We start from the raw sequence: 24,108 nt of genomic DNA, 5'->3' as shown, positions 1-24,108 counted from the left end.
AATGTTCTATTTTTAAAATTTCATAAGGATTGGTAAGTCACTCGGAAAATGACGAAAAGAATTATAGCACATCTAAAGTAATGTGAAAATTATAAGTATAAGGAATCTTAATACACTTAAAAATAGAAAATTTTACATAAATAATGTCCAGTATATTTGGAACTGTCCAATACTAGCCACTTTCAAATGAATGAAACTGTAACTCCATTTGGACATGGAGTTTTGGTAAATTCTTTATTTAGAGAATTAGATGCCTAACATTTTTATTTCTTAGTCTTTGCATAGTTCATACAAATGAAGTAAATTCATTGATCTATTTATTTGATAAATATTGTCTGGCCATTTTGGACCAGGTATATAGCAGTCGCTATAAAGTAGTATAGAAAAGAAATTGAGAGTTTCATGATGAAATAGCTTTCTAAGTTGTATTTACTTACATAGGAATAAACTTTAAGCAAGCAAAAACACAAGGTATTAGGAAGACAAAGAATCCCCTTCAAAAATAACCTACACAATTTATGTGATTTAGCACATTAACTTCTGAGAGTATCAATTATGATTAGTTGAACATACCAATGCAGGATAAAGATTTCTTGCTTTTTCTGATACAATAGCAGTTTTTGTTTGTCTGTTTTTAGTTTTGTTTTTCTTTATTGATTTTAGAGAGAGAGAGAGATAAGAACATCAATGAGAGAGAATATCGATTGGCTGCCTCCTGCATGTCCCCCGCTGGGGATTGGGCCCACAACCTGGGCAGAGCCCTAACCAGAAATCGAACCTGGAACCTCTTGGTGCATGGGTTGATGCTCAACCACTGAACCACACCAGCCAAGCCAGTTTTTGTATTTTATTTAGCCACAGGCAAAGCCCTATATCCCCCAGCAACTTAATAAAATAAAGGAAGGATATCCAATCATATTATCTTATACTTAAATTTCTTTCTTTGTTAATTTTTATTTTGTTTTTAAAAACTAATGGATCTACTAATAAATTAATTGAACAATTACAAAATTACATGACATTTGAGGTTTTTCATTCAACTAGCCTTTGATTAACATCTTAAAAGCTACTTTTTTTTGCATCAGACTGAAAATACTTCCTTAATATTTTAAGATTTATTCAAAGTATGCAGCCATTTATCTTCTGAGTAACTATAAGCAAAATCACATTTTTGTATGATATAGTAACTAACAACTGAATGACAATTCTCTCTGTTCGTGTTTGTTTATCGGTGCAGGTTTCATTGGTCAGTTTAACAGCGAATGCCTTGGGTTACTCAGAACTTAGTGCCATCAAATCTCTCAGGACACTAAGAGCTCTGAGACCTTTAAGAGCTCTATCACGATTTGAAGGGATGAGGGTAAGGAAACGGAAAGAACCAGAAGTATTGTCTATAGCCAGAATTAAATTAAATTAAATTTTAAAAGGGAAAAAAGAAATGCATGCGAAGGAATGGCAAATCCTTGCAAAATTGCTACTTATCTTTTTGTCTGTTGCATATTTACTTCTAGGTGATATGCAAGAGAATTTAGGCCTCCCTTGAAATGATACAATATCATTTATCTGCTGTGCTTATTAAAATGACTTTATTTCCTAATCTATCTTGGGAGTTTCCTTACAAACCTGTATACAAAAAAGCAAATGCACTCTTAAAAATACTATGTGTAGTGACATGATAATAACTAAAGTAAATTTAACATCATGTGCTTCTCATTTGTGATGATCTAAACTGTACTTTATGAGTTTTATTGAAAATATATGAATCACACATGTGCCTAAGAATAAGTATAAAGGAAAAAAATAAAAAATTGTCAGAATTTTGTCTGTATAATGCCAAAGTTTGCATTCTTTTAATGTATTCAAGGGTAGATATTAAACATTGATTCTATTTTAAATTTCTAAAACATTATGTTTAATATAGCCTCAATTAGTAACTGCGTTCATCTTCTTAATTTATACAAATAGTAATAATGTCAAGATTTTATATATAAATTCACTCAATTTGTCATGACAGTGAAATAAAACATTCATAGCATAATGAACACAAAATGTAATTTTGACTCATTGCATAGATATTTCATAAATTAACCATAACTTAAATCTTATCAGAATTACACAAAATTTTATATTATTTTTTTAAGGATATACTAAACTACTCCTGATTCTTAATAGATTAGAAATTGTACCTTTACTTACTTGTTGATTTTCCATACCTTTTTAAAAGCATGAAGCTTTTATATAAAATATATATAATGCAGTTATTTATTTAAAAATTTATTTTTACCAAAACAAAGACGCTGAATTAAGTGTGACTCAAATAGAAAAACATTGCTCTTTTGCTGCCTAAGATTTAGTTATGTTTATAGAAACTAAGCTGAATTATAGATTCCCGTTTGCATTTTCTAGGTTGTTAATAGCCTTATGTGTTCTTCTAAAATAAAATGTATTTTAAATGCCACTTTTTAAGAACATAAGACTTGTCTTCAGTTTCCCTAACATATATAAAGAATTTCCTCACTGGAAACAATTTAACACAATATAATACAGTCTTAATTTATTTCTCACAGAAATCTTTATATTTTTACTAAAATATTAAAGTAAATTCTCTCTAGAGTATGTGAAAATTAAGTTTATTTTCAATTAAAATGTCACCTTCTATTGTTTCACATGGCCAGTGTCAGTTCAGGAGAAAAATATTACTTTACTATATTCTACTTGAAAACTTGTTACCTGTACCAAAGTATAGTAGTTCCCCCTTATTCGAGTTTTCACTCCATGGTTTCAGTTATCCACTATCAACTGCTAACTGAAAATATTAAATGGAAAATTCCAGAAATAAACAATTCATGAGTTTTAAATTGTGTGCCATTCTGAGTAGGGTGATGAAATCGCACACCATCTGGCTCTGTCCCACCCAAGACATAAATCATCTCTTTAAACAGTGAGATAGTCACTGAGTAGCCGCCTTGGTTAGCAGAGTGGCTGCCACAGGATCACAGGGCTTGTGTTCAAGTAACCCTTGTTTTGCTTAATAATGGCCCCAAAGCACCATGGTAGTGATGGCGGCAATTCAGATGTGCCAAAGAGTACCTTAGAGTGAGAGCTGCCTTTGAGTGAAAACAGAAATACAGTGCAATAAGATATTTTGAAAGAGACCACACTTACATAACTTTCATTATAGTATGTTGCTATCATTGTTCTATTTTATTATTAGTTATTGTTGTTAATCTCCTATTGTGCCTAGTTTATAAATTAATCTTTATCATAGGTTTGTATGTGCAGGAAAAAACACAGTGTATATAAAGTTCAGTACTATCCATGGTTTCAGGTATCTACTCCGGGTCTTGAAATGTATCCCCCTCAGATAAGAAGGGATTGCTGTAATACGTTTTAAAAGTCTCCTGAAATCTGAACAATGTTAAGCATTTGAAGCTGTTATAAACAGTTCAAAATTGACCATGAATCAAATGACTAGATACTCCCATATTTAATGTGTTATTTTCATAACAGCATTCACCTGTGGGTCTACCTACCTGCAAGTTTTACAGAAATAACCTTATCTATAATTATTAATCAATAATGCTTTTTATATTATAAGGAGAGATTCATTTTTGAAACTTGGAGTTTTAAAAAGCATAAACTCCATATAACTGCTGATAGAAGATGAACTAATCATTTAAGTTACCAGATTTATGAATATGGTTCCTCGCCTCATAATTACAACACACACAACCCTGAAATGGCTGATCATTTCAGTGTGTATTTGGCATTGTAGAGACAAAATAACCTGATTACGGATTCTATTTTTTGTGTTTCTTAAGTGTTTGGATTTTTTGACTTTGTAAAAAATGTAACCATGGATGATGGTGAGGATAGAGATAATAATGATGATTATAATTGGGAAGTGAGATTTGACTATACACAGAAACTCTCATTTTGCTCTTTTCCCGAGCAGCATAAAAATCACAATAGCTGTGTAAAAGCATAAATCAGGCATTCATTTTATTTTTGTTGTGTTGTCACATTTTCAAAGCATGTGCTTTTATGCGATATTACCAAATAAAGCATGTTGAACAATGCTTGATAGGAAGTTAGAAAGCAATAAACAAATTATCATCACGTTGCACTTTACGTTTTGCATGTTTTATGCACATTCTGGCTGAGAGCTTTTAAACATTTATTGTATTTCAAATTTCCAGTCCAAGTTTTTCAACTTGTAAAATTGAACTGAGTGAACTGATGTTTTGACTATCTAGAGTAAAATAAAATTTGTACTTAAATTTGTGTTTTTAATTTCTTAATCTAGGAAATCGTAAAGACTTTTTTCAAAAGAACTCAAGTCTTGATTGATAGGGGATCAGACAGAGAACATCATATACAAAAAGTAACACCAACTGTTCTGTCATATCAGATTTCTACCTAATAACAAACTATATATTTCTATTTTATATAGGATAATCTTGCTCCAACTTGGATGGGGTGGAGCGCTGGTTCCTCCCCTCAGCCCTTTATTATGGGTACTGTATTACCCCTTTTGCTACCTTTCATCCGTTCACTGTGACTTTGTGTAGTGGGATGAGGGAGGGTTTGGGAAGGGTACTATTACACTACAATAGGGAAAATACAGTATTTACATTCTAATCCCCAATTTTCATTCAACTGTCTTGAATTTTTATTTTTATTTTTTTGAGAAAAGTAGCTTTCAGTATTTACCTTCTGTGGATTTGAACCCCCAACTGGTGATACCTTTATTAAGTTTCACTGAAAATGATTTAGTTATGTGTATATGGAGTTATCTGCCAAAGGGGAGATTGATTGGTGACGGTGGGGGACCTTGGTTTAGAATAATTGGGTGAATATTTTAACTTGTCAGGTTGATGATGCTCTTTGAGGCATAAGACCCTTGCCATTTTTTTCATTGGTCTTGGTCCTGAATATTGCCAACAAGATACCAGCAGTTGATTCCTTGCCTTGTTGACATGTGAGCAGATGTTAGGGGGCAGTATTTCTGGTTTCATAAGACTGGTATTGACTGTGTTACCATTCTCATTTTTTTATTAAGTGTAAGTGTATAGCGTTACTTTCAAAATGTAACAAGGCAAAAACATATTTAAAAAGCCCATGTGATTTATGTTTTAACTGAGAATAAATTAATATATTAGGACTTATTTGAAGTATGCAGATTAAAACACCCACCTAGAAATAAAACAAAAACATCTTATCTTGATTAATGATAAGATGTTTTAATTAATAAATTTAAATTAAATTTATTAAATTAATGATTTATTACATTTAATTTAAATTTATTAATTTAATAAATTTAATGTATAAACTCCCTCTTAGAATAAAATCACTGTGATATCTTCTAAGATCCAACTAACAGCTTAGGATCTGAGAAGACATCACAGTGAAAGCATAAATTAAAATAAATCTACATTTTATGTATTCTTGAAGTTTAGGAATAATGTACAAGAAGGAGAGTTTTCACTTTTGAGGCAGAAAAGGTTGAATATTTATATGGATAATTGATATATCTTTCAAAAATAATTACCTTAATTAAATTCCACAACAAATATAGTCCTTAGATTTTTAAAAGATTTTCTTACTCTTCTTCATACTTAATAATGTGTGATTTCTACTTTTGATTTTTATTCATATAGTTATTTTGCATTTTGATTAGAGAAACATTAGAATCCATGAGTAGTAATGATCTGAGGTTTAAAGACAATTTGTTCAGACAAGAGGACATTTCCTCATGTATTAAAATTCCTCACATTAATTTACACATTTAATTGTCAATTCCTCATTTCTTATTGATTTAATAAAAATGCAGATAAGGGAGCAGAAACAAAGTTTTTGTAAGAATGGGTTGTGCTAGAATAGAGAAATTTTATTTAATGACTGTTTTACAAAAAATCATCAAATAAACATTTGAGAGAAGAAGCAACCGCTAATATTAAATCATTAAAATAATTCCTTTCTTAGATAACTCAGTTTAGGCAGCTCGAAACCTTAATCTGTTCTTTCCAATTTATTCAGGCTAGTTCTGCCTCACACCTTTACCACGTGGGAAACACTGCAGTTGTACGTCTCCCTCTGTGCGGAACCAAGAACTGGCTTGAGGCTCTTGGGAAAAGTCGGCCCTTTCCCTCCCTGATCCTTCACTGCCTAATTTAGTAAAATTTTGAATATGAGTGGACCTTTGTAAATATCCTAATACTATATGGAATTTTTTCCAAAATATAGTTATATTTTATATAGAAGGTTATTTTACCTTCATAAAAATAAAGCTTTTCTCTGGGCCAAATGTATGTCAATATTGCAATCATAGCTGAAAGGCACTGTGCTAGAATACCGGCATTGTGAATTCCATAGGGTTGTTTTAACACCAAAAAAGTCCCCCTTTTCAAAGTAAATCTCTCAGATATATTCACTAATCCCAATCTTTTTGTTGTGCCCAGCTCTGTATTCTCATTCCATATCCACAATGAGCATTCAACAGTTATGCTTTGATCAATCAGTGCTAAAGCTATAAACATTCATTCATTCAACGAACCATTTTTGTATTCCTCTATTCATCGCACTCTGTTATATTTCTATGTTCAAGGCATTCAAGACCTTGGAGAATTCACAAATATATTTTTGCATCTTAAATTTAAAAATAGAAAAAGCCTATCGACTTTGAGGATTACAGGAATGTAATTAACTCTAATACAGAGCAATATGAGCACCAGATAAGTGCAAGTAACTCTAAGGAGGATTGGTGAAGTTGAGTGCAAAGAGCACGAGATGCCTCTTCTTTCTAGTCTACTTTCTGAACTAGACCCAGGAGAGCACAACACTGAATTATCTCTGTGGCCCTGACCAGCACCGGAATTCTAATTCTTGAATTCAAAAGAGGAAACATTCATCTTTATTTTGGAAGCTAAACTGAGGGGGTAAAGTTAGGCTCCATGAAAAAAAAAAAAAAATGCTGCTTGAAATAAAGCTTGTGAGAAGAAAGAGTATTCCAGAAAGGGAGATTTTTGGACAAGAAATTTCAAAGGAAATGGCATCTCAATTCTAAGGAATTATATTAGTTGGATTGTCCTGAAGAGGAGGTGGTGGGTAGGGAAGTTGAAACTAGAAATGTAGATTGTGCAATGTTTTGAGTATCAAGGTAAAGAAAATATTTGATAATGAGTGGGAGCCATTAAATAATTTTAAATTGAGACTTTGAGAAGATTAACTCATCTTACAGGATCAAAGGAAGGAAAAAATTAGAAGGATCTAATGAGAGTCAGGAATGAGCTAGCAGAGGTCAGAGCTGGGATGGGGAAGGTGAAAATGGAAAAGAAATGACAGAGGCGAGAAGGGTTTTGAAGAAAGAAATGTGAGACCTACAGATTGATGTGAAAAAAATTCAGGAAATAGGTATAGGTAACCATATTACCTATGGTCATGCTCTAAACTGGCTATTGTAGGTAAAAATATACATTTGGACATATACTCTTGTATATACACAACAGATAATAACTTTTTATCTGGATGGTAGGCACAATATTTGTAAAAGGAGGCAAAGTATAACTTGACCTCAGCTTTCAAATTTTGAATCCAAGAGAAATCTACATGTATCCACATATTTAAAATGAAGTATAAAATAAACATTTCTTCAATCAGTGTATCAACACAGAGAGCCAAATGAGATCAGGCAAGGTGCCATGTGTCTGCATGGTAGGCGGCATAGATGACATCATTCGGATCTGCCTGGATAACTCAACCGACTGAATTTTTCATGCTCATTTCTCCACCTTTGGCATTAGTGGTTTTATCATTTCCTTTGGCCCACTTATTACACTGTTTTGTAATCCCAGAAGGCCTACAGTTCTTTAAAGACTTTCAGCAGGGCTCAGAAGCATAGGGAATTCACTCACGTATTTGTTTTTTCAGACAGGCAGTCACAAAACTGTTCTAAAGACATGCTGACATCAAATGGCAGATAGAATATATTTTGATGCCTGTTGTTTACTTTGGATCAGATTGACAAGAATAATAGAGATTCATAGGTAGAATTAACTTAGCTATGAACGATCAGGTCTGAAGCGTCATCTGCCACTGATGAGCATTCAAGGGGCTCCAGTGAGAATTGTGGAGGAAACAAGGACAGTCATCCCTACAATGTGGCCAAAGATGAAAACTCAGATTGAGAATTTATGATCCAGGAGGCAGGGGCATGCTTCTCTAGGAAAGAGTAGGTAACTATTTAGCAATGAACTTGATGCAATCACATCAAATTTGGGAACTATAGATGGAATTCCTCCTTTTCTTATTTTCCTAAGAAACTGATTTCTATTATGTTTCATTTAAAATAAGTTTATTGAATTAAACTCAGTAAATGAAACAACTGACATGACTGGAGCTTGAAATAAAGATGTGATGATCTAATGAAATACATAATGCTAAGTTGTCTTGCTTCTTATGCAAAAATTATTAGTCATAGCAATGCATGAATAATTAAGGACAAAATTATATTAGGTATTTAGTATTTTTATATTTATACATCTTAATTTTCAATTTATTAAAGTATATTGGTCAAATCAGCTCATCCAAGTATTTTAGCTTTGTTCTTTAATGTATTGTCTTTTTTTCATGAGTTAGTCTGTATTAGTATTCCCTACATCTCTTTTTTCTAATAAACACATATTCTGACTTCCTCTGGCAGCAAATTCCTCTGATTTTTCTTTTCCTTTAACTTTTGAGTATTTCCCCCTTTCTATTTTTAAACTCTTTTGTTTCTTTGTCATATTGTCTTTATTTGTTTCCCTAAAAGTACTACTAAAGAAAGAATAGATTTTATTGTACGATTTTTTTACTTTACTTTTAAATATCCCAGTATAGTCTCAATAGTGAAAAATTAAAGATTAGTAGGGGAATGTCTTATCTTCTGTAACCAACAAGAATTCTGACTTTTCTTTTTTTCCATTTGTGTATTAGGTGGTTGTGAATGCCCTTTTAGGAGCAATTCCATCCATCATGAATGTTCTTCTGGTTTGTCTTATATTCTGGCTAATTTTCAGCATCATGGGCGTAAATCTGTTTGCTGGCAAATTCTACCACTGTATTAACACCACAACTGGTGACATGTTTGAAATCAGCGAAGTGAATAATCATTCTGATTGCCAAAAACTAATAGAAAGAAATGAAACTGCTCGGTGGAAAAATGTGAAAGTCAACTTTGATAATGTCGGATTTGGGTATCTCTCTTTGCTACAAGTTGTAAGTGGACATTCGTTTTCCCTGAAATTTTATTGTTTGGAATAATAACAAAGTAATGACATAAATCTACTATTTAGTTACTAAGAAGAAAGTTTATAACATTTATGTTTTCTAATTTTGATTTATTAGTACCAGTTTATGAGCCCAAATGGGTGGAAAGTCCATATAGTCAAGCAATATATAGTTGATAGTGGCCAGGTATTTCAGTTCTTTCCAGAGCTCTTTTTCTCTTTCTTCTCACATTGCTTTCTCTTCCCATGTGAAAAAGTTGATTAATGCATCAACAAGGTTATTATTTTTCTCTGTTGCAATTGAAAAGCTTGTTTCACTAAGGCATCGCCTCCCCTCCACATTCCCCCCTCAAAGCACACAGATTCAACACACTTGATTGGATTGACTCTAATTAGTGAGAATTAACTGCTGCTGAGTTGTATCATTTGGATTGAAGATTGGGGAAAGATATTTAGGTTTTAGGCTGTGTGGAAGGATACAGGAAAGAAACATAATGCCTGGATACAATGCCTGGATACAGGAAAGAAACATAAGCAGCTGTTGTTTCACCTCAAATGACCTTTCAATACAATTACTTAAGTCTATTTTATCTTAATAGTAATGTTTTCACTCCTGGGTCTCTAAGACTGATTTATTAAAAAAAAAAAAAGTTTACAATTTATAAAAACGTAAAAGATGATGGCCCTTTAAATGTTTTTATATAATGCTATTTTTAGCTACAGCTGTATCACAACAAAGCAGTGGATAGAGACAGAATACAGATGGTTGGAAAAGCATTGTAAGCACGTTGCTCTAATTTGGCCGCTGAAACTCCACTTAAAATTTTTAAAAGCTGTATAAGTTCTTCCCTTGTGGTTCTACGGCGTTTGCAAAGCAGAGATCTATTTCTTTTCACCAAGATTATGATTTCAATTGTTCAACCAGAATACTAGACAAGTAAACAAACCTACACTGGTCAAAACCGTCTTGCATCTCTTTCAGAGGCGTCTGTACTATTATTTTTACACGTTCTTCCTACCTTCATGTTGGAAATTCTTATTTCCCTTATGGATGTTGCTGACTTACTCTGAATGTGCGTGCAATTAAAATAGGGATTTAAAAACTTTGGCGAGTATGATTTCTTTAAATATCATAGTAGACACAAGGTATTTTCTTGGGCATTTATCCTAACACTTAACTAATAACCACACTTGTAAATATCACCAAAGTTTTCACTTTATAAAATTGAGAAAATAGAACTTAAAAATTTCAAGGAACTCCTTAATATACCAAACAAAGGGTAATGATCCTGCACAAAGCCATTGAATAAATTCTGCTATTAAGGAAACACTAAATTTCATACTTGGCTTTATACATAATTTCTTTTCTCTTGATTGCTAATTCACTGAAATGGTTCCTTGAATCGCTTTTCTCTGTTTCTGTACCTAGTGTGTAATGATCATGTTCTATCATTGACCTCATCCATTGACACATTCAACATTTTCCTCTTTGATATAAATATAACTTCTGTTTTCTAGCTAACGTTTTCTTCACTGCTATCCATCCTTATATGGCTTTATTCCCACCATATCCGCCACTTCACAAGTGTTAGTGTTATGAAAATATAGGTGTGTGTGTGGAGATCAGATGCGTTGTTAGACTTGCTAACTAGCTAAGAAACAACCCCCTCAGGCCCACAGGGCTCAGATTTATATCCTGGGACAAACCGCTGTAAGTTCTTAGACTTAGAATCCTTCTTAAATTTGTAAGTACCAAGTGTCTATAGTATTGCACTTTTTTTCACCTTTCTTATCCATATTACCTCACTCTCATATAAAAAGTATAGAGAAGAATGTAATATAGGATTATTTCTGGATGTTATGTTCCAAGATTCTTAAAAGTATAGTTGAAATTCTGACTTCACATATAGGGGTGGGCAATAGTAGGCTTACAGTTGTAATACAAATAAATAATACAATAGTTAATAAATAATAAAAATAAACCCTGTGTTTCATGTACTCACATCTGTAAACCTACTTTTGCCCACTCCTGCATATCTGTACAATCCTTAGTGTTACAAATCGAGAGAAATCTTAAACTTTCGGTCACTTCGCTCACCTTGCAGGTAGATTTCAGCAGATGATCCGTTCATTGTAATTGTTTTGCTGCTACAGACATTGCCAAATGTGTTGGTATTTGTAAAGCTTTTGAAAAAGTATTCAATCAAATTTTGATAGCACTTTAAATTGCATGATTTCATTAACTCTGAAGAATTGAGAAGTATTTGTGACTTGGTTATCAAGCAGAAAGATATATCGAATGACCATTTTGTTCATTATGTGTTCGAAATGAAAAGACTTACTAAGATATTGTGTTGGTCCAAAATCTATGTAATGTTTGTTTTGAAAATGTTCTTTTTTAAAAAAATACATAATTAAGAATATTGATTAAAAATCAGGTCTCAATTATTTTTATGCCAAAGTAAAGCATGCATGTCCTTTTTAATAGGCCACGTTTAAGGGATGGATGGATATAATGTATGCAGCAGTTGATTCCAGAAATGTAAGTATCTTGTACATTCTGTCTTTTTATAATATGGTTAGGTGCTAAAATTAATTCTGCAGAGCATAGCAGCTACATGGAATGATTTACAATGAATACAAAAATAAAGAAAAAAGTATGACTCAAATTATTATTCAAATATATCAGTTTATCCAAAAGATCTTATGAAGGTAAATCAAAACTAATTATTTTGAAAGGCAGACCCAAAGTAGCATATTCATATATTTATTAACTAACAAATGTCCTTCCATTAAATATTTTTTATTTTGTTTTCTCTTATCTATTAGTTATATAATCAGTAATAATTTTGGTGTGCAGGAGCAAATGTGAAAATATATGTGATTACCATCAGTAATTGAAATACACAGTTACTTCCTATATTGAACAGTATGAAAATTAGGGATGTTGTCATTCAGGCAGCCTTAAATTTCTATAACAGTTCCTTTCAAATTCATTATTTTACATGATTTTAGCATCCATAATTTTACTGAAGCCTTTATTAATGCTGTTATCACATCTAGGGCCAACAGAGTCCTTTAAGTTTATAGCACCAAAGTCAAGACCTACTTTATTTGATAGCTCTTACAACAGCCTCTTTCTAGGAGTCAAGCAAAGAATTTATACCCACGCTCTTTCCAACTCTGCTCCTTAAACTTTGTAAAATTAAGTGTTTTCTTAAAGTTTTGATCTTTTTATTCTGAAGCCCAATCTGTTTAGTTTATCATCACAGACTCTGTCCTTGAAATCTTTAAACTGACCTGACAGAGCTCACTTTTATCGTTCTTGATATACACTTCCCATTAGGGTTTTAGTTTTATATTGAGTACCTTCCTGAAATCCTCCAGAGCTGTGTTATTTCACTTGGTTACTTATTATTCTCTTTTGTGTGTTTGGTTAGTTTTTAGCTCTATTGTCTTTAGAAAGAAATAAGACTATTAGTGAACTATCCATAATGACTTCTTTACTCCTTTACTAAATGATGGATGGTAAAGTTCAATGCTAATTCACAATAAGTAGAATCTAGATATTAAATTATCAATTGAGGATTTATTTACAAGATGGAATTTTAGTTATGTCTACTCAACCTGAAAACTTCAATGAATGTTGTAATGTTAAAGATATGATGCCAAAAATCTAAATGAGTCACTCAGTCCTTGCTTGCCGAATCAATTCATGTATGCACAAATGGTTGTTTCTAAACAGTCTATGCATATTTACTCAAGTAACAATTTTTCATTAATTTTTAAATTATTAAAATTAAGTATCTCAAAAATTGTACCAAATTTCACATGCTACTGTCTAAATATCAAGATGTTACTTGTATTTACAGTTATAAAAATAGATTCTTAAGTGTCCTAATAACCATATCTTTTACCCAAAGATATCCTTAAAAGCTACTTTCAGAGATATTTTTCAGAGGTAGCTGATTCAGAGGGAAAAAATAGTTCTGCTTAAATATCATCAGGAATTTTTCATTCTCATGAAAAAGCACCAATGACTTCTAGCATCAAAATGTATTGTGATATTTTACAAAATATTTTCCTTTGGTAGGTGGAATTACAGCCTAAGTATGAAGAAAGTCTATACATGTATCTTTACTTTGTTATTTTCATCATCTTTGGGTCCTTCTTTACCTTGAACCTGTTTATTGGTGTCATCATAGATAATTTCAACCAGCAAAAAAAGAAGATAAGTATTTCTAACATTTTCTCTCCCACCAAAGATAGTAAAATTGTTTAAAGTGTTCTTACCACCAAATGATATTTTAGTTAAGAAACCAAGTGGGTGTATGTATATATTAAAATATCTTTCTGTATCCTCCCCCTATGCAATACATTGCCCATCTCTTTCGGGTTATAGAAAACCAAGAATGTGTTCCATATTCCTGTGCATCAGCTTGCAAAACCTTTCTCCCTTCTGTTTTTTTGTTGTTTTTTTTTTAAATCACAGACTACTTTTTTATCTTTTGTAGGAGAATAATTAGAAAAGAACTAAAAAAGAGCTCAGGTATATGCCCCTTTCTCAAAGTCAACTTGTTTTATCCCTCCAACTCCTGTTCTAAAAATATATCTTCCAGCTAAAGCTCTCCTTGGTTCCTTCTATACATTTCCACTTCATTCTTCCTGATATTTAATTATAAACTACCAGTTCCAATCTTCAATTAAACAGCTCTTTATATTATTATCATCATTCCAAATATATATGTACATTAAAGAAAATATGAAAAATAGAGAAATATCATACTCATGAGTAACCACTATTCACATTTTCTATTCAGACTTTCTCTATACTTATACAGAATTCTCTTTTTGACTTCACATAAGTAATTGGTTAAGTCCTCATATATACATTATCATAATTTACTTAACCATTTCCCAGTATATTGATGATTCAGTTTGTATTTAATCTTTAATGATTTAAATAGTGCCTTGTCAAAAGTCTTTATGCAAAAAAAAAAAAAGGTATTTAATTATTTCCTTAAGTTAAATTCTCAGAGTAAAGTAGTTTGCCTCCCTCCAATAATATTCCCACTAATACTGCTAATACTAATGTACGGGTATGCCAGGTCACTGCTGTTTCACTGCCTCAAACACTCTTTGTTTTTAATACTTGACATTTAATCAATAGAATTAGTATTTAATCTTTATTTTATTTCTTTTAGTGGTAGGTTTGAACATGATTTGATTTCAAGTGCTTTTTGCCATTTATATTTCTTTGTATACCTCTTTCATCTCATTTGCTCAGTATGTTTTCTTATTCTACAATGACTGCTTTCGTTATATGACTCTTTTCCTATTAGAACGTTCCTGTCCCATCCCCTTTTATTACTACTAATATTATTCTGTAGCCACTATCAAGCTACTTTATTTCGCTTATTAGCCCGAGTTCCAAATCCTCTGGACCTACTGATCTATCACACACCTGCCATACTTAACGATCTCTGACCCATCTCCTAACTCTTCTACCATCTCATCCAGTTTTTTTCCAACTCTTTTGTACCAATTCTTGGCAGAGTGAAAGCACCTTTTTTATGAGTATTCTAGACCATCTTGCAGTATACATCTTCTAACTCTTTAGTACATTTAAAATAAAAAGACTGTCGTCTTTACCTTCAGCAAGGCAGCATGTAGAGTATGTTTAGTTTTTCATAAACCAATTTTACCACTCCCTTAGTGTATGGTCTGGAGTAAATACTTAACCTCTCAGTTTCTGAGATTACTTCCTCCATAAAATAATAATGAAAATAATATATCAATATTGGTGATTGTGAAAATTAAATAAAATTACAATACTTAACAAGTACTTTTAATTGTTCAAATTTAAAATACCAGGTGTAATTATGATAACTGACTGAATTTAAATTTAATTTAAATTTAAAATACCAGGTGTAATTATGATAACTGACTGAAATCTGCATATCCTTTTTTAACTGGCCCTTTTCTATTTTAAGTTTAACATTGAAAAATTTTGTGCAAGGAACACAGTTTTAACCAGTTTTGATTTTTCTTTTCTATACTTTGGAGGTCAAGACATCTTTATGACAGAAGAACAGAAGAAATACTATAATGCAATGAAAAAATTAGGATCGAAAAAGCCACAAAAGCCTATACCTCGACCAGGAGTAAGGAATACCAAATGATATGGGAAAAATATACAAAAACAAAAACTTGCATGGGTTTTCCTTCAGAAGAGATAGCAGCTAACATTTCCAACAGCAAAGATTTCTTCCATTTTTAGAGCATCATTAATTCATATCTTTTATGGTAATGCTAAAAGAGTTAAAAAAGGGAGACCAAAAGAAAAAGAAGAAGAAGAAGAAGAAACACAGAATGCACCCTTAATTTCAAGGGATTTAGAATTACACCACTAGAATTCAAACGAATGGCAAAGGACACATAGCAGTGTGACGGGCACAAGAAAAAGTTGATCATATAATTCAATAGTAGTTGCCAAATAATATGGAGAGGAGTAAACCTTGGAGAGTGTTGGAATACATGCAGGACTCTGCTAGATTATCAAGTTACTGATGGGTTGTGTGAAATAGCACCTTGAATCTATTTTATTTTTCATTAGAGGTTCTGAGTGTTTTAAAGGAGGAAAGAATTCTAGCGTCACTATGGAGTTAGAAATTACTGATGTCTACAGAAGTTAGAATCAGTAAATACAATTCATAACGACAAGTAACATTCTCAGGTTTCCATGGTGAACCAAGCAAATGACTGCTGTGAAATGTGCCGTATCCCACACTGTATTGATTTTTATGTTGATGATCTGTGAGTTTAAAATAATTCCTGGAGTGCACTGGGGAACAAAGTACTAGTGAACATTCATTATATGCTAGCATTCTTGAGAATGATGAGTAATATATACTTTCCTTTGGTGGGCCTTAACAGTGGAAGCAGAAATGGGTCTACTGTGTATAGGAACAATGTGAGATAGAAGATATCTTCAGACTACTCACTGACCTAGGGACATAAGCCAGACAATGGCCTGCAGTGACTGACAGTGGCAGAACTGGGAAGCAGAACCACAAATCAGTGAGAGGGATGTAATATTTTAAAAATATTTTTTATTGATTTTTAGAGAGAGAAGAAGGGAAAGGAGAAAGAGAAACATCCATCAGCTGCCTCCTGCACGCCCCCTATTGGGTATTGAGCCTGCAATCTGGGCATTTGCCCTGACTGGGAATTGAACCAGCAACTCTTTAGTGCAAAGGACAACACCCAACCAACTGAGCCAAACCAGCCAGGGCTGGCGATGTGAATTTTTGACATCAAAGAATAAGGAGTGCTTTTCTGGTCTGACTATCCTTGTGTCTGACAATGTCAGCAGACTCTGTGGTGGAAGATCATCAATACTGCCATACATGAACTTCAAATGTGTAATGTTCTGGAAATCCCAAGTGCCCTCGAACAGTTCTTTGAGAATAAGACAAATGAAATGTTAAGAGATACTGCATTTTGAAACAGATGCATGGTGCAACTGATCATGGGACATTTTGGTAAAACAAAAGAAAGCAGGTTTCTTGAATTCTCATAATCTTAATATGTTAATATGAATTTTGTGCCTCTGAGAGAAGTGTATAAGTATGAATGTTTCTTATCAGAAATCTCCTTTTGACAAAAGATTGTTATTCTGTGGAATAAACATTGGTAAATAGCAATGTAGATAACTGAAGCAAAGAGAATAATGCATTATAAACCATCTTTTACAAAACTCAGGGCCAGTGGTTACTCTGTACAATACTAGAGAGTGAATGGAGAAAGTATTTATATAGATGGTAATGTGTCCAGGAAAACTTCTCTATTTGCTAAAAGCATTTCTGTTTCTCTACAGAACAAATTTCAAGGAATGGTCTTTGACTTTGTAACCAGACAAGTTTTCGACATAAGCATCATGATTCTCATCTGTCTCAATATGGTCACAATGATGGTAGAAACAGATGACCAAAGTGAATATGTAACTAGCGTTTTGTCACGCATCAACCTGGTGTTCATTGTGCTGTTCACTGGAGAGTGTGTTCTGAAGCTCATCTCCCTCCGCCATTATTATTTTACCATAGGCTGGAATATTTTTGATTTTGTGGTTGTCATTCTTTCCATTGTAGGTAAGAAGTATAAAAATCTCTTAAGCTCAGCTCAATGAAAGTAAAAGTGGGAACAACCAAGTTTAAATTAGAGGTCATCCCACCACTCAGAGATAACATCTGAGAAAATGTTACCATATTTCATCTAGGTGTGTTTGTTTTTCTTAAAAAATGAGATTCTTGTCTTATATACAGTATTGTATCCTATTCTGTCCATTTTATACACTAGGTGTACTATTTGCCGATATAATAAAGTTTTATTCATTTGAATTAGAAATGTACTATTAACTAAGATCAAAATGTTTTGACATGTTGAGATTGAACAGCCTATACAATATCTAGATGGCTCTGTTGAGAAGAAGACTAGAAATTTAGTCTGGTATTTAGGAAATATATTGCATCAGAGATATGGACATAGAGTCATCAGCAAGTAGATAGGAGTGGAAATTGTTGGCACAATAAAGAAAACCTAGACTAAGAAGAGAATAAAAATAAGAACAAAATGTTAACAAATGCATACAGTAAGTTCTTACAGGGTATCAGGTAGAGCTTTTCTAGATTACCCTGAAATGGGCGTATGTCACTGATGCACAAGGGAAGGGAGATGGCATGGGACAGTGTGTCATCATTGTTTCATATACTTCAAAGCCTAGAAAGTTCAACAGGTCACGTGAGCAATAGTTCATCTCATTAAAGATGCTACTCTAGCTTCAGTGAAATGAAGAAGTCTGTCTGTGGGACTGAAAGATTCATTCTTTCTTAAACCAGATGTTATGATTGAATTAATATTTAACCATCCAATAGGAGGCACCTTTGTTGGGAAGATTTTTATGTCATTCTCCCCTGTGAAGAACTTGGTTTTATATCCAATTCATATGTTGTATGTAGCCTTTGATTTCTACACTAATCCCTGGTGTGGTCATTTGTTGATAGGGCACTAAAGTTGTATGCACCTCTCTTGAACAACAGAAATTTATTTTCTCCAAGTTCTTGAGGTTAGAAGTCCAAGATCAAGGTGCCAGCATGGTGGTTTCTGATGAGAGCTCTCCTCCTGGCTTGTAGACAGCTACCTTCTCACTACATCCTCATGCGGCTGTAAGGAGAGGGACTTGCAGAGAGACAGCAAGCTCTCCAGTGTCTCTTCTTATAAGGGAACTAATCCACCATGAAGGCCCCACCCTCATGATCCTCATCCAAACCTAATTATTTCCTAAAGTTCTTCTCTCCAGCTACCATCACATTGGGGAGTTAGGGCTTTAACATATGAATTTAGGGATGAGAACGTTCAGTCTATAGCAAATATTGAGTTAATTTGATGCTAAATGTCAAAATTATGGTTTATTAATAACATACATATAATTATATATATTATATGAATGCCAAATTTAAGATTTGTAATTGAATTTCAATCATACTCTGACTTTACCTTAGAGCCTTGACAGAAAATTAAGTATTATTTTAATAACTTCTTCACTGGTTGGCATTCTCAATTTTTTTTCTTTTATCCATAGGCATGTTTCTGGCTGAGCTGATAGAAAAATATTTTGTGTCCCCCACCCTGTTCCGAGTGATCCGTCTTGCCAGGATTGGCCGAATCCTACGTCTGATCAAAGGGGCGAAGGGGATCCGCACGCTGCTCTTTGCTCTGATGATGTCCCTTCCGGCGTTGTTTAACATCGGCCTCCTGCTCTTTCTGGTCATGTTCATCTACGCCATCTTTGGAATGTCCAACTTTGCCTATGTTAAGAGGGAAGTTGGTATTGATGACATGTTCAACTTTGAAACCTTTGGCAACAGCATGATCTGCCTGTTCCAGATTACCACCTCTGCTGGCTGGGACGGATTGCTAGCACCTATTCTCAATAGCGGACCACCTGACTGTGACCCTAATAAAGTTAATCCTGGAAGCTCAGTGAAGGGAGACTGTGGGAATCCATCTGTTGGGATTTTCTTTTTTGTCAGTTACATCATCATATCATTTCTGGTTGTGGTGAACATGTACATCGCTGTCATCCTGGAGAACTTCAGTGTTGCTACTGAAGAAAGTGCAGAGCCCCTGAGTGAGGATGACTTTGAGATGTTCTACGAGGTTTGGGAGAAGTTTGATCCCGATGCCACCCAGTTCATGGAATTTGAAAAACTATCTCAGTTTGCAGCTGCTCTTGAACCCCCTCTAAATTTGTCACAACCAAACAAACTCCAGCTCATTGCCATGGATTTGCCCATGGTCAGCGGTGACCGGATCCACTGTCTTGACATCCTATTTGCTTTTACTAAGCGGGTTCTGGGAGAGAGCGGCGAGATGGATGCTCTCCGAATACAGATGGAAGAGCGATTCATGGCTTCTAATCCATCCAAGGCCTCCTACCAGCCAATTACTACAACTTTAAAAAGAAAACAAGAGGAGGTGTCTGCTGTTATTATTCAGCGTGCTTACAGACGCCACCTTCTAAAGCGAACTATAAAGCAAGCTTCATTTATGTATAGTAAAAATAAAATCAAAGGTGGGGTTAATCTTCTTGTGAAAGAAGACATGATAATTGACAGAATAAATGAAAATTCTATTACAGAAAAAACTGATCTGACCATGTCCACAGCCGCTTGTCCACCTTCCTATGATCGGGTAACAAAGCCAATCGTGGAGAAACACGAGCAAGAAGGCAAAGATGAAAAAGCCAAAGGGAAATAAACAAAAACAAAGAAAAATAACTGGGTTACTATTTGTTTACAGCCTGTGAAGGTGATGGTGTATTTTTGTCAACAAGACTCCTTCAGGAGGTCAATGCCAAACTGACTGTTTTTACACAAATCTACTTAAGGTCAGTGCCTACAATAAGACAGTGTCCCCTTGTCAGAAAACTGTGACTCTGTGTGCAGGGGAGATGATCTTGACAGGAGGTTACTATTCTCACTACCAGCTGACACTGCTGAAGACAAGAGACAAAAAGGCTACTCAGAATGCAGGGACCAGTTCCAAGGGGTGTGAACCTATGAGCTGGGTGGTTTAACATGAAACACTTTAGTGTAGTAATTGTATCCACTCTTTGCATTTCAACTGCCACATTTGTCACATTTTTACTAAGTCTGTTAGTGGATTCATCTTTTTTTTAATCCATATGTTGTTTATTATATGTAACTATTTTTGTAAATGGGGTTTCTGTTGGGAAATAGATTAAAGGACCTCTTTAACAGGTATGCCACCGGGAGGAATGGCAATCCCTTCGCCCTCCCATCTGGACAAAGACGTGGTTTGCATGAGGGCATGCTACACTTAGAGATCATGCATGAAAAAAAGTCACAAGGAAAACAATGAGTTCTTCAATCCCATCCATGTTTCTGGGAGAGGTAATTCAATGATACTTGGAGGTGCTTTGCTCATCTTGTTTTTGTTTTTGTTTTTTCAAATCCAGAACCTAGATCATTTTGGGGGGTTAGACCATTAAATGTTAGCAGGTGCAAACTTCATTCAAGTGTCTGGAATTATAATATTATGTTTTTGTTCATTGTATTAAAAAACTGAATAATGAGCATTGCTTCTCCCCTGAAGACTGAATTGACCAAAAAAAAAAAAAATTTCTTTATAAATTTCTGCTTAATCCTGCACTTTGTTTAGCCATCTTCAGCTCAGCAAGGTCAACACTGTATATGTTAATGAAATGCTATTTATTATGTAAATAGTCATTTTACCCTGTGGTGCACGTTTGAGCAAACAAATAATGACCTGAGCACAGTATTTATTGCATCAAATATGTACCACAAGAAATGTAGAGTGCAAGCTTTACACAGGTAATATAATGTATTCTGTACCATTATAGATAGTTTGGATGCTGTCAATGCATGTTTATATTACCATGCTGCTGTATCTGGTTTCTTCCACTGCTCAGAATCTCATTTATGAGAAACTGTATGTCAGTGGTAAAGTCAAGAAAATTATTCAACAAATTTCATTTCTTTAAGTCATTAAGCAATAGTTTGCAGCACTTTAATAGCCTTTTGGTTATTTTTAAATTTTAAGTGGATAACATATGGTGTATAGCCAGACTGTACAGACATGTTTAAAAAAAAAAATACTGCTTAACCTGTTAAAAATGTGTTTAGACTTTTATAAGCAAATATAAATACTGTAAAAAAAAAAGTTGTTTTATTTTATTTTTCAGCATTATGTACATAAATATGAAGAGGAAATTATCTTCAGGTTGAGATCACAATCACTTTTCTTACTTTCTGTCCATAGTACTTTTTAATGGAAGAAATTTGCTAAAAAAAAAAAGAAATGAAAACAAGACTGGGTAGTTGTATATTTCTGCTTTTTTATTACATTTGCTAATTTTAGATTATTTCATAATTTTAAGGGGCAAAATAGGTTCACAACTCACATCCAAATTATGCTTTACAATTGAAAAAGGGTATAAAATTTAATTTACATATTTTGGTAGCATCGGCACTGATTGAAGGTAGTGTTTATTTTTCATTTGTGTCCTTTTTTCTAACTTCTGCTTATATTTTTATTTCTCCGGAGTCATGCTGCTTTAGACTGCTCTAAATATGACGTGGTTGTCACATTTTCTTTCCCCACAAAAACCGAGAGTAGTGAACTTATCTAGTCAATTACATCAGGTCATTTTGTGTTTCTTCCAGAAGAAGCAAACCACAGGCTCCACTTTTTCTTAAAACTACTTAGATAAACTGTATTCTTGAACTGCATGCTGGAAAATGCTACTATTACCCTAAATGATGCTAACCAACATTAAAAATGTGCAAAACTAATAAAGATTACATTTTTTATTTTATTGTTTGCCCAGTTACTTTTAGTTAAAAGTGTTTTATAACAAAATGAAGATATTTTTATTCCACAAATTGGGGGAGAAGGGGAGTCACTCACACACACACACACAGACACACACACACACACACGGGTCTACTTGGGCTGACATAAAGGTATGTCTCTGTTAGGGGAAGAAACTAATGTCAGAGCGTAAGCTGGTGGCTCCAGAAGGAAGAAGTAAGGAGACCCAAGTAATGGTGGATGACCACTCGAGGCATGACAAGCAGCCCTTAAATCTGTATTTAAAAAGTAAAAGTTGCTATGTGTGAGTTGGGTATTTTGTTTGTCCCTCCAGAACCATGCTTCTCCCTCTGTGTGAGGGTAATTGTCTGCATTGCATCAGACTCATCAATCTCTAACTCTTTGGCTCCCAACTGCCTTGGCCAATGGAAAGGCCCCACATGAAAGCGTTATCAGAAAAGCACCAGGGGGAGAAGAATGAATTTGGTATTTATTCCCCAGTTCCTTTTTCGCTGGGTTGCTCTGGGCTGGCAGTGGCTGCATTTGTCAACAGCAAGTTATACCTGAGGTTGGATAGCCCCCTCCTACAATGAAAGCTACTTCCTTGGTGGTCTGGTTGTGACTCCGCCCTTGCTGCCGTGGACCTGTGGCTGGACTTCCCCGGTCCTCGTAGCTTTCCGCTAATTTTGCCAACCTTTTAAAGAGCCCCCTTCATGAAAATTTCCCCTGGTGCCTCATTTCAGGATGAAGTCTGTCTCCTGCCTGGACTATGTGGTACTTAAATAGTTTTTGAAAGTGGGCAGGAGGCAAAGATTTGCCCTGCGTCAGCTTGGAAGTTTCATCTAATTAGCTTTGGCATAGAGAAACAGTAACTGAGGGAACTACAATGAAGTAGAGTACAGAATTCACAGAGATCATGGGAAGGTTACTGGAGTGGTCCAGACAGTAAAACGAGAGTCTGAAAATAAGCTTATCTAAGTTTATGAAGAAAGAGCAGCTCTCACTTGCCATTGGAGGAGCACAATCTCAGTCATGAAGCCAGAAGGGAGAACATGGCCTTGACTGGAAAAGGAGCAGTAATGCTAACCCTAACCTTAACCCTTCTGCAACCTCATCATTTCATAACATCATAGCCCTAAAACAACGTGACGGTCAATTCTGATTTCTCAATGGCTGAAAAGAAATTTCTGTTTGCAATCAACTCAAATAAGAATTACAGAAGAATTCCTACAGATTTTTTTATACTCCACATCCATGCCAGTACTCACCTAATACAAAGAGAACTGGTGAACATAATCATATAAATGACCACATTAATTTTTGTATTATTTTGCATAATATGTTTGTGCCAAAAATTTAATGCTCATGGCATGGAGTGATGTTAGTAAGACACAGTAAACAATTTGAAGAGGGTTCTCACTGGTCAAAATAAGCAATTTGACATTAAAATAAGTAATGATGGTAATAAATTGTGACCCATTGAATAAAATAAGAATCCACTAGTATATACTAATATAAATAGGGAGAAGGAAAAAAATCTCTTCATTCCAGTTGAATGTTAGCTAATAAGTGTAGTAGAAATAATGAAGTTAGAAAGTCACCAAATGGCCATCATCATAATGACAATTGATTCACGAAGATTCATCAATGGATACTAAAATTCATGGGTGAGTTCATTGAAGAATAAGAAATTTACATAGTCTCAAAGTATCTCTTCTGTGTTAATTTTTTAAATTTTTAAAAGAAAAAAAGTTTACAGTAGAGAAATCCAGCAGACACTACCCTGAAAAATAACATTGCCAATTATGGGACCAACTATACTGAAAAAGACATATTTTGGTATACAGTCAAAATTGCATGACGAGAATCTAACCATAAAGAAAATCAAATTCAGTACATCTTTAAAATAATGACTGAAGTCTTAGAA

The 24,108-nt window shown here is 33.9% G+C and overlaps 1 protein-coding gene across 5 annotated transcripts in view; it reads left to right on the top strand.

The window, feature by feature from the left end:
• LOC118625237 (sodium channel protein type 1 subunit alpha) overlaps positions 1 to 22,328 on the top strand; it is a 126,427-nt gene extending 104,099 nt beyond the window's left edge. For 2 of the 5 annotated variants that reach the window (XM_036254021.1, XM_036254018.1), the window contains exons 21-27: positions 1,238 to 1,360; positions 8,974 to 9,255; positions 11,755 to 11,808; positions 13,360 to 13,497; positions 15,326 to 15,430; positions 17,146 to 17,416; positions 18,907 to 22,328. In XM_036254021.1, coding sequence (XP_036109914.1) covers positions 1,238 to 1,360; positions 8,974 to 9,255; positions 11,755 to 11,808; positions 13,360 to 13,497; positions 15,326 to 15,430; positions 17,146 to 17,416; positions 18,907 to 20,084 — 2,151 coding nt within the window. In that variant the 3' untranslated portion in view covers positions 20,085 to 22,328. The remainder of the gene's footprint in view (positions 1 to 1,237; positions 1,361 to 8,973; positions 9,256 to 11,754; positions 11,809 to 13,359; positions 13,498 to 15,325; positions 15,431 to 17,145; positions 17,417 to 18,906) is intronic. The other 3 variants (XM_036254019.1, XM_036254020.1, XM_036254022.1) reach the window with 2 other exon arrangements.
• Positions 22,329 to 24,108: the final 1,780 nt, after the last annotated feature.

Source organism: Molossus molossus, unplaced genomic scaffold (assembly GCF_014108415.1).
Source record: "Molossus molossus isolate mMolMol1 unplaced genomic scaffold, mMolMol1.p scaffold_m16_p_11, whole genome shotgun sequence".
Taxonomy (NCBI): Eukaryota; Metazoa; Chordata; class Mammalia; order Chiroptera; family Molossidae; genus Molossus; species Molossus molossus.
This window is presented reverse-complemented; position numbering and strand designations above follow the sequence as displayed.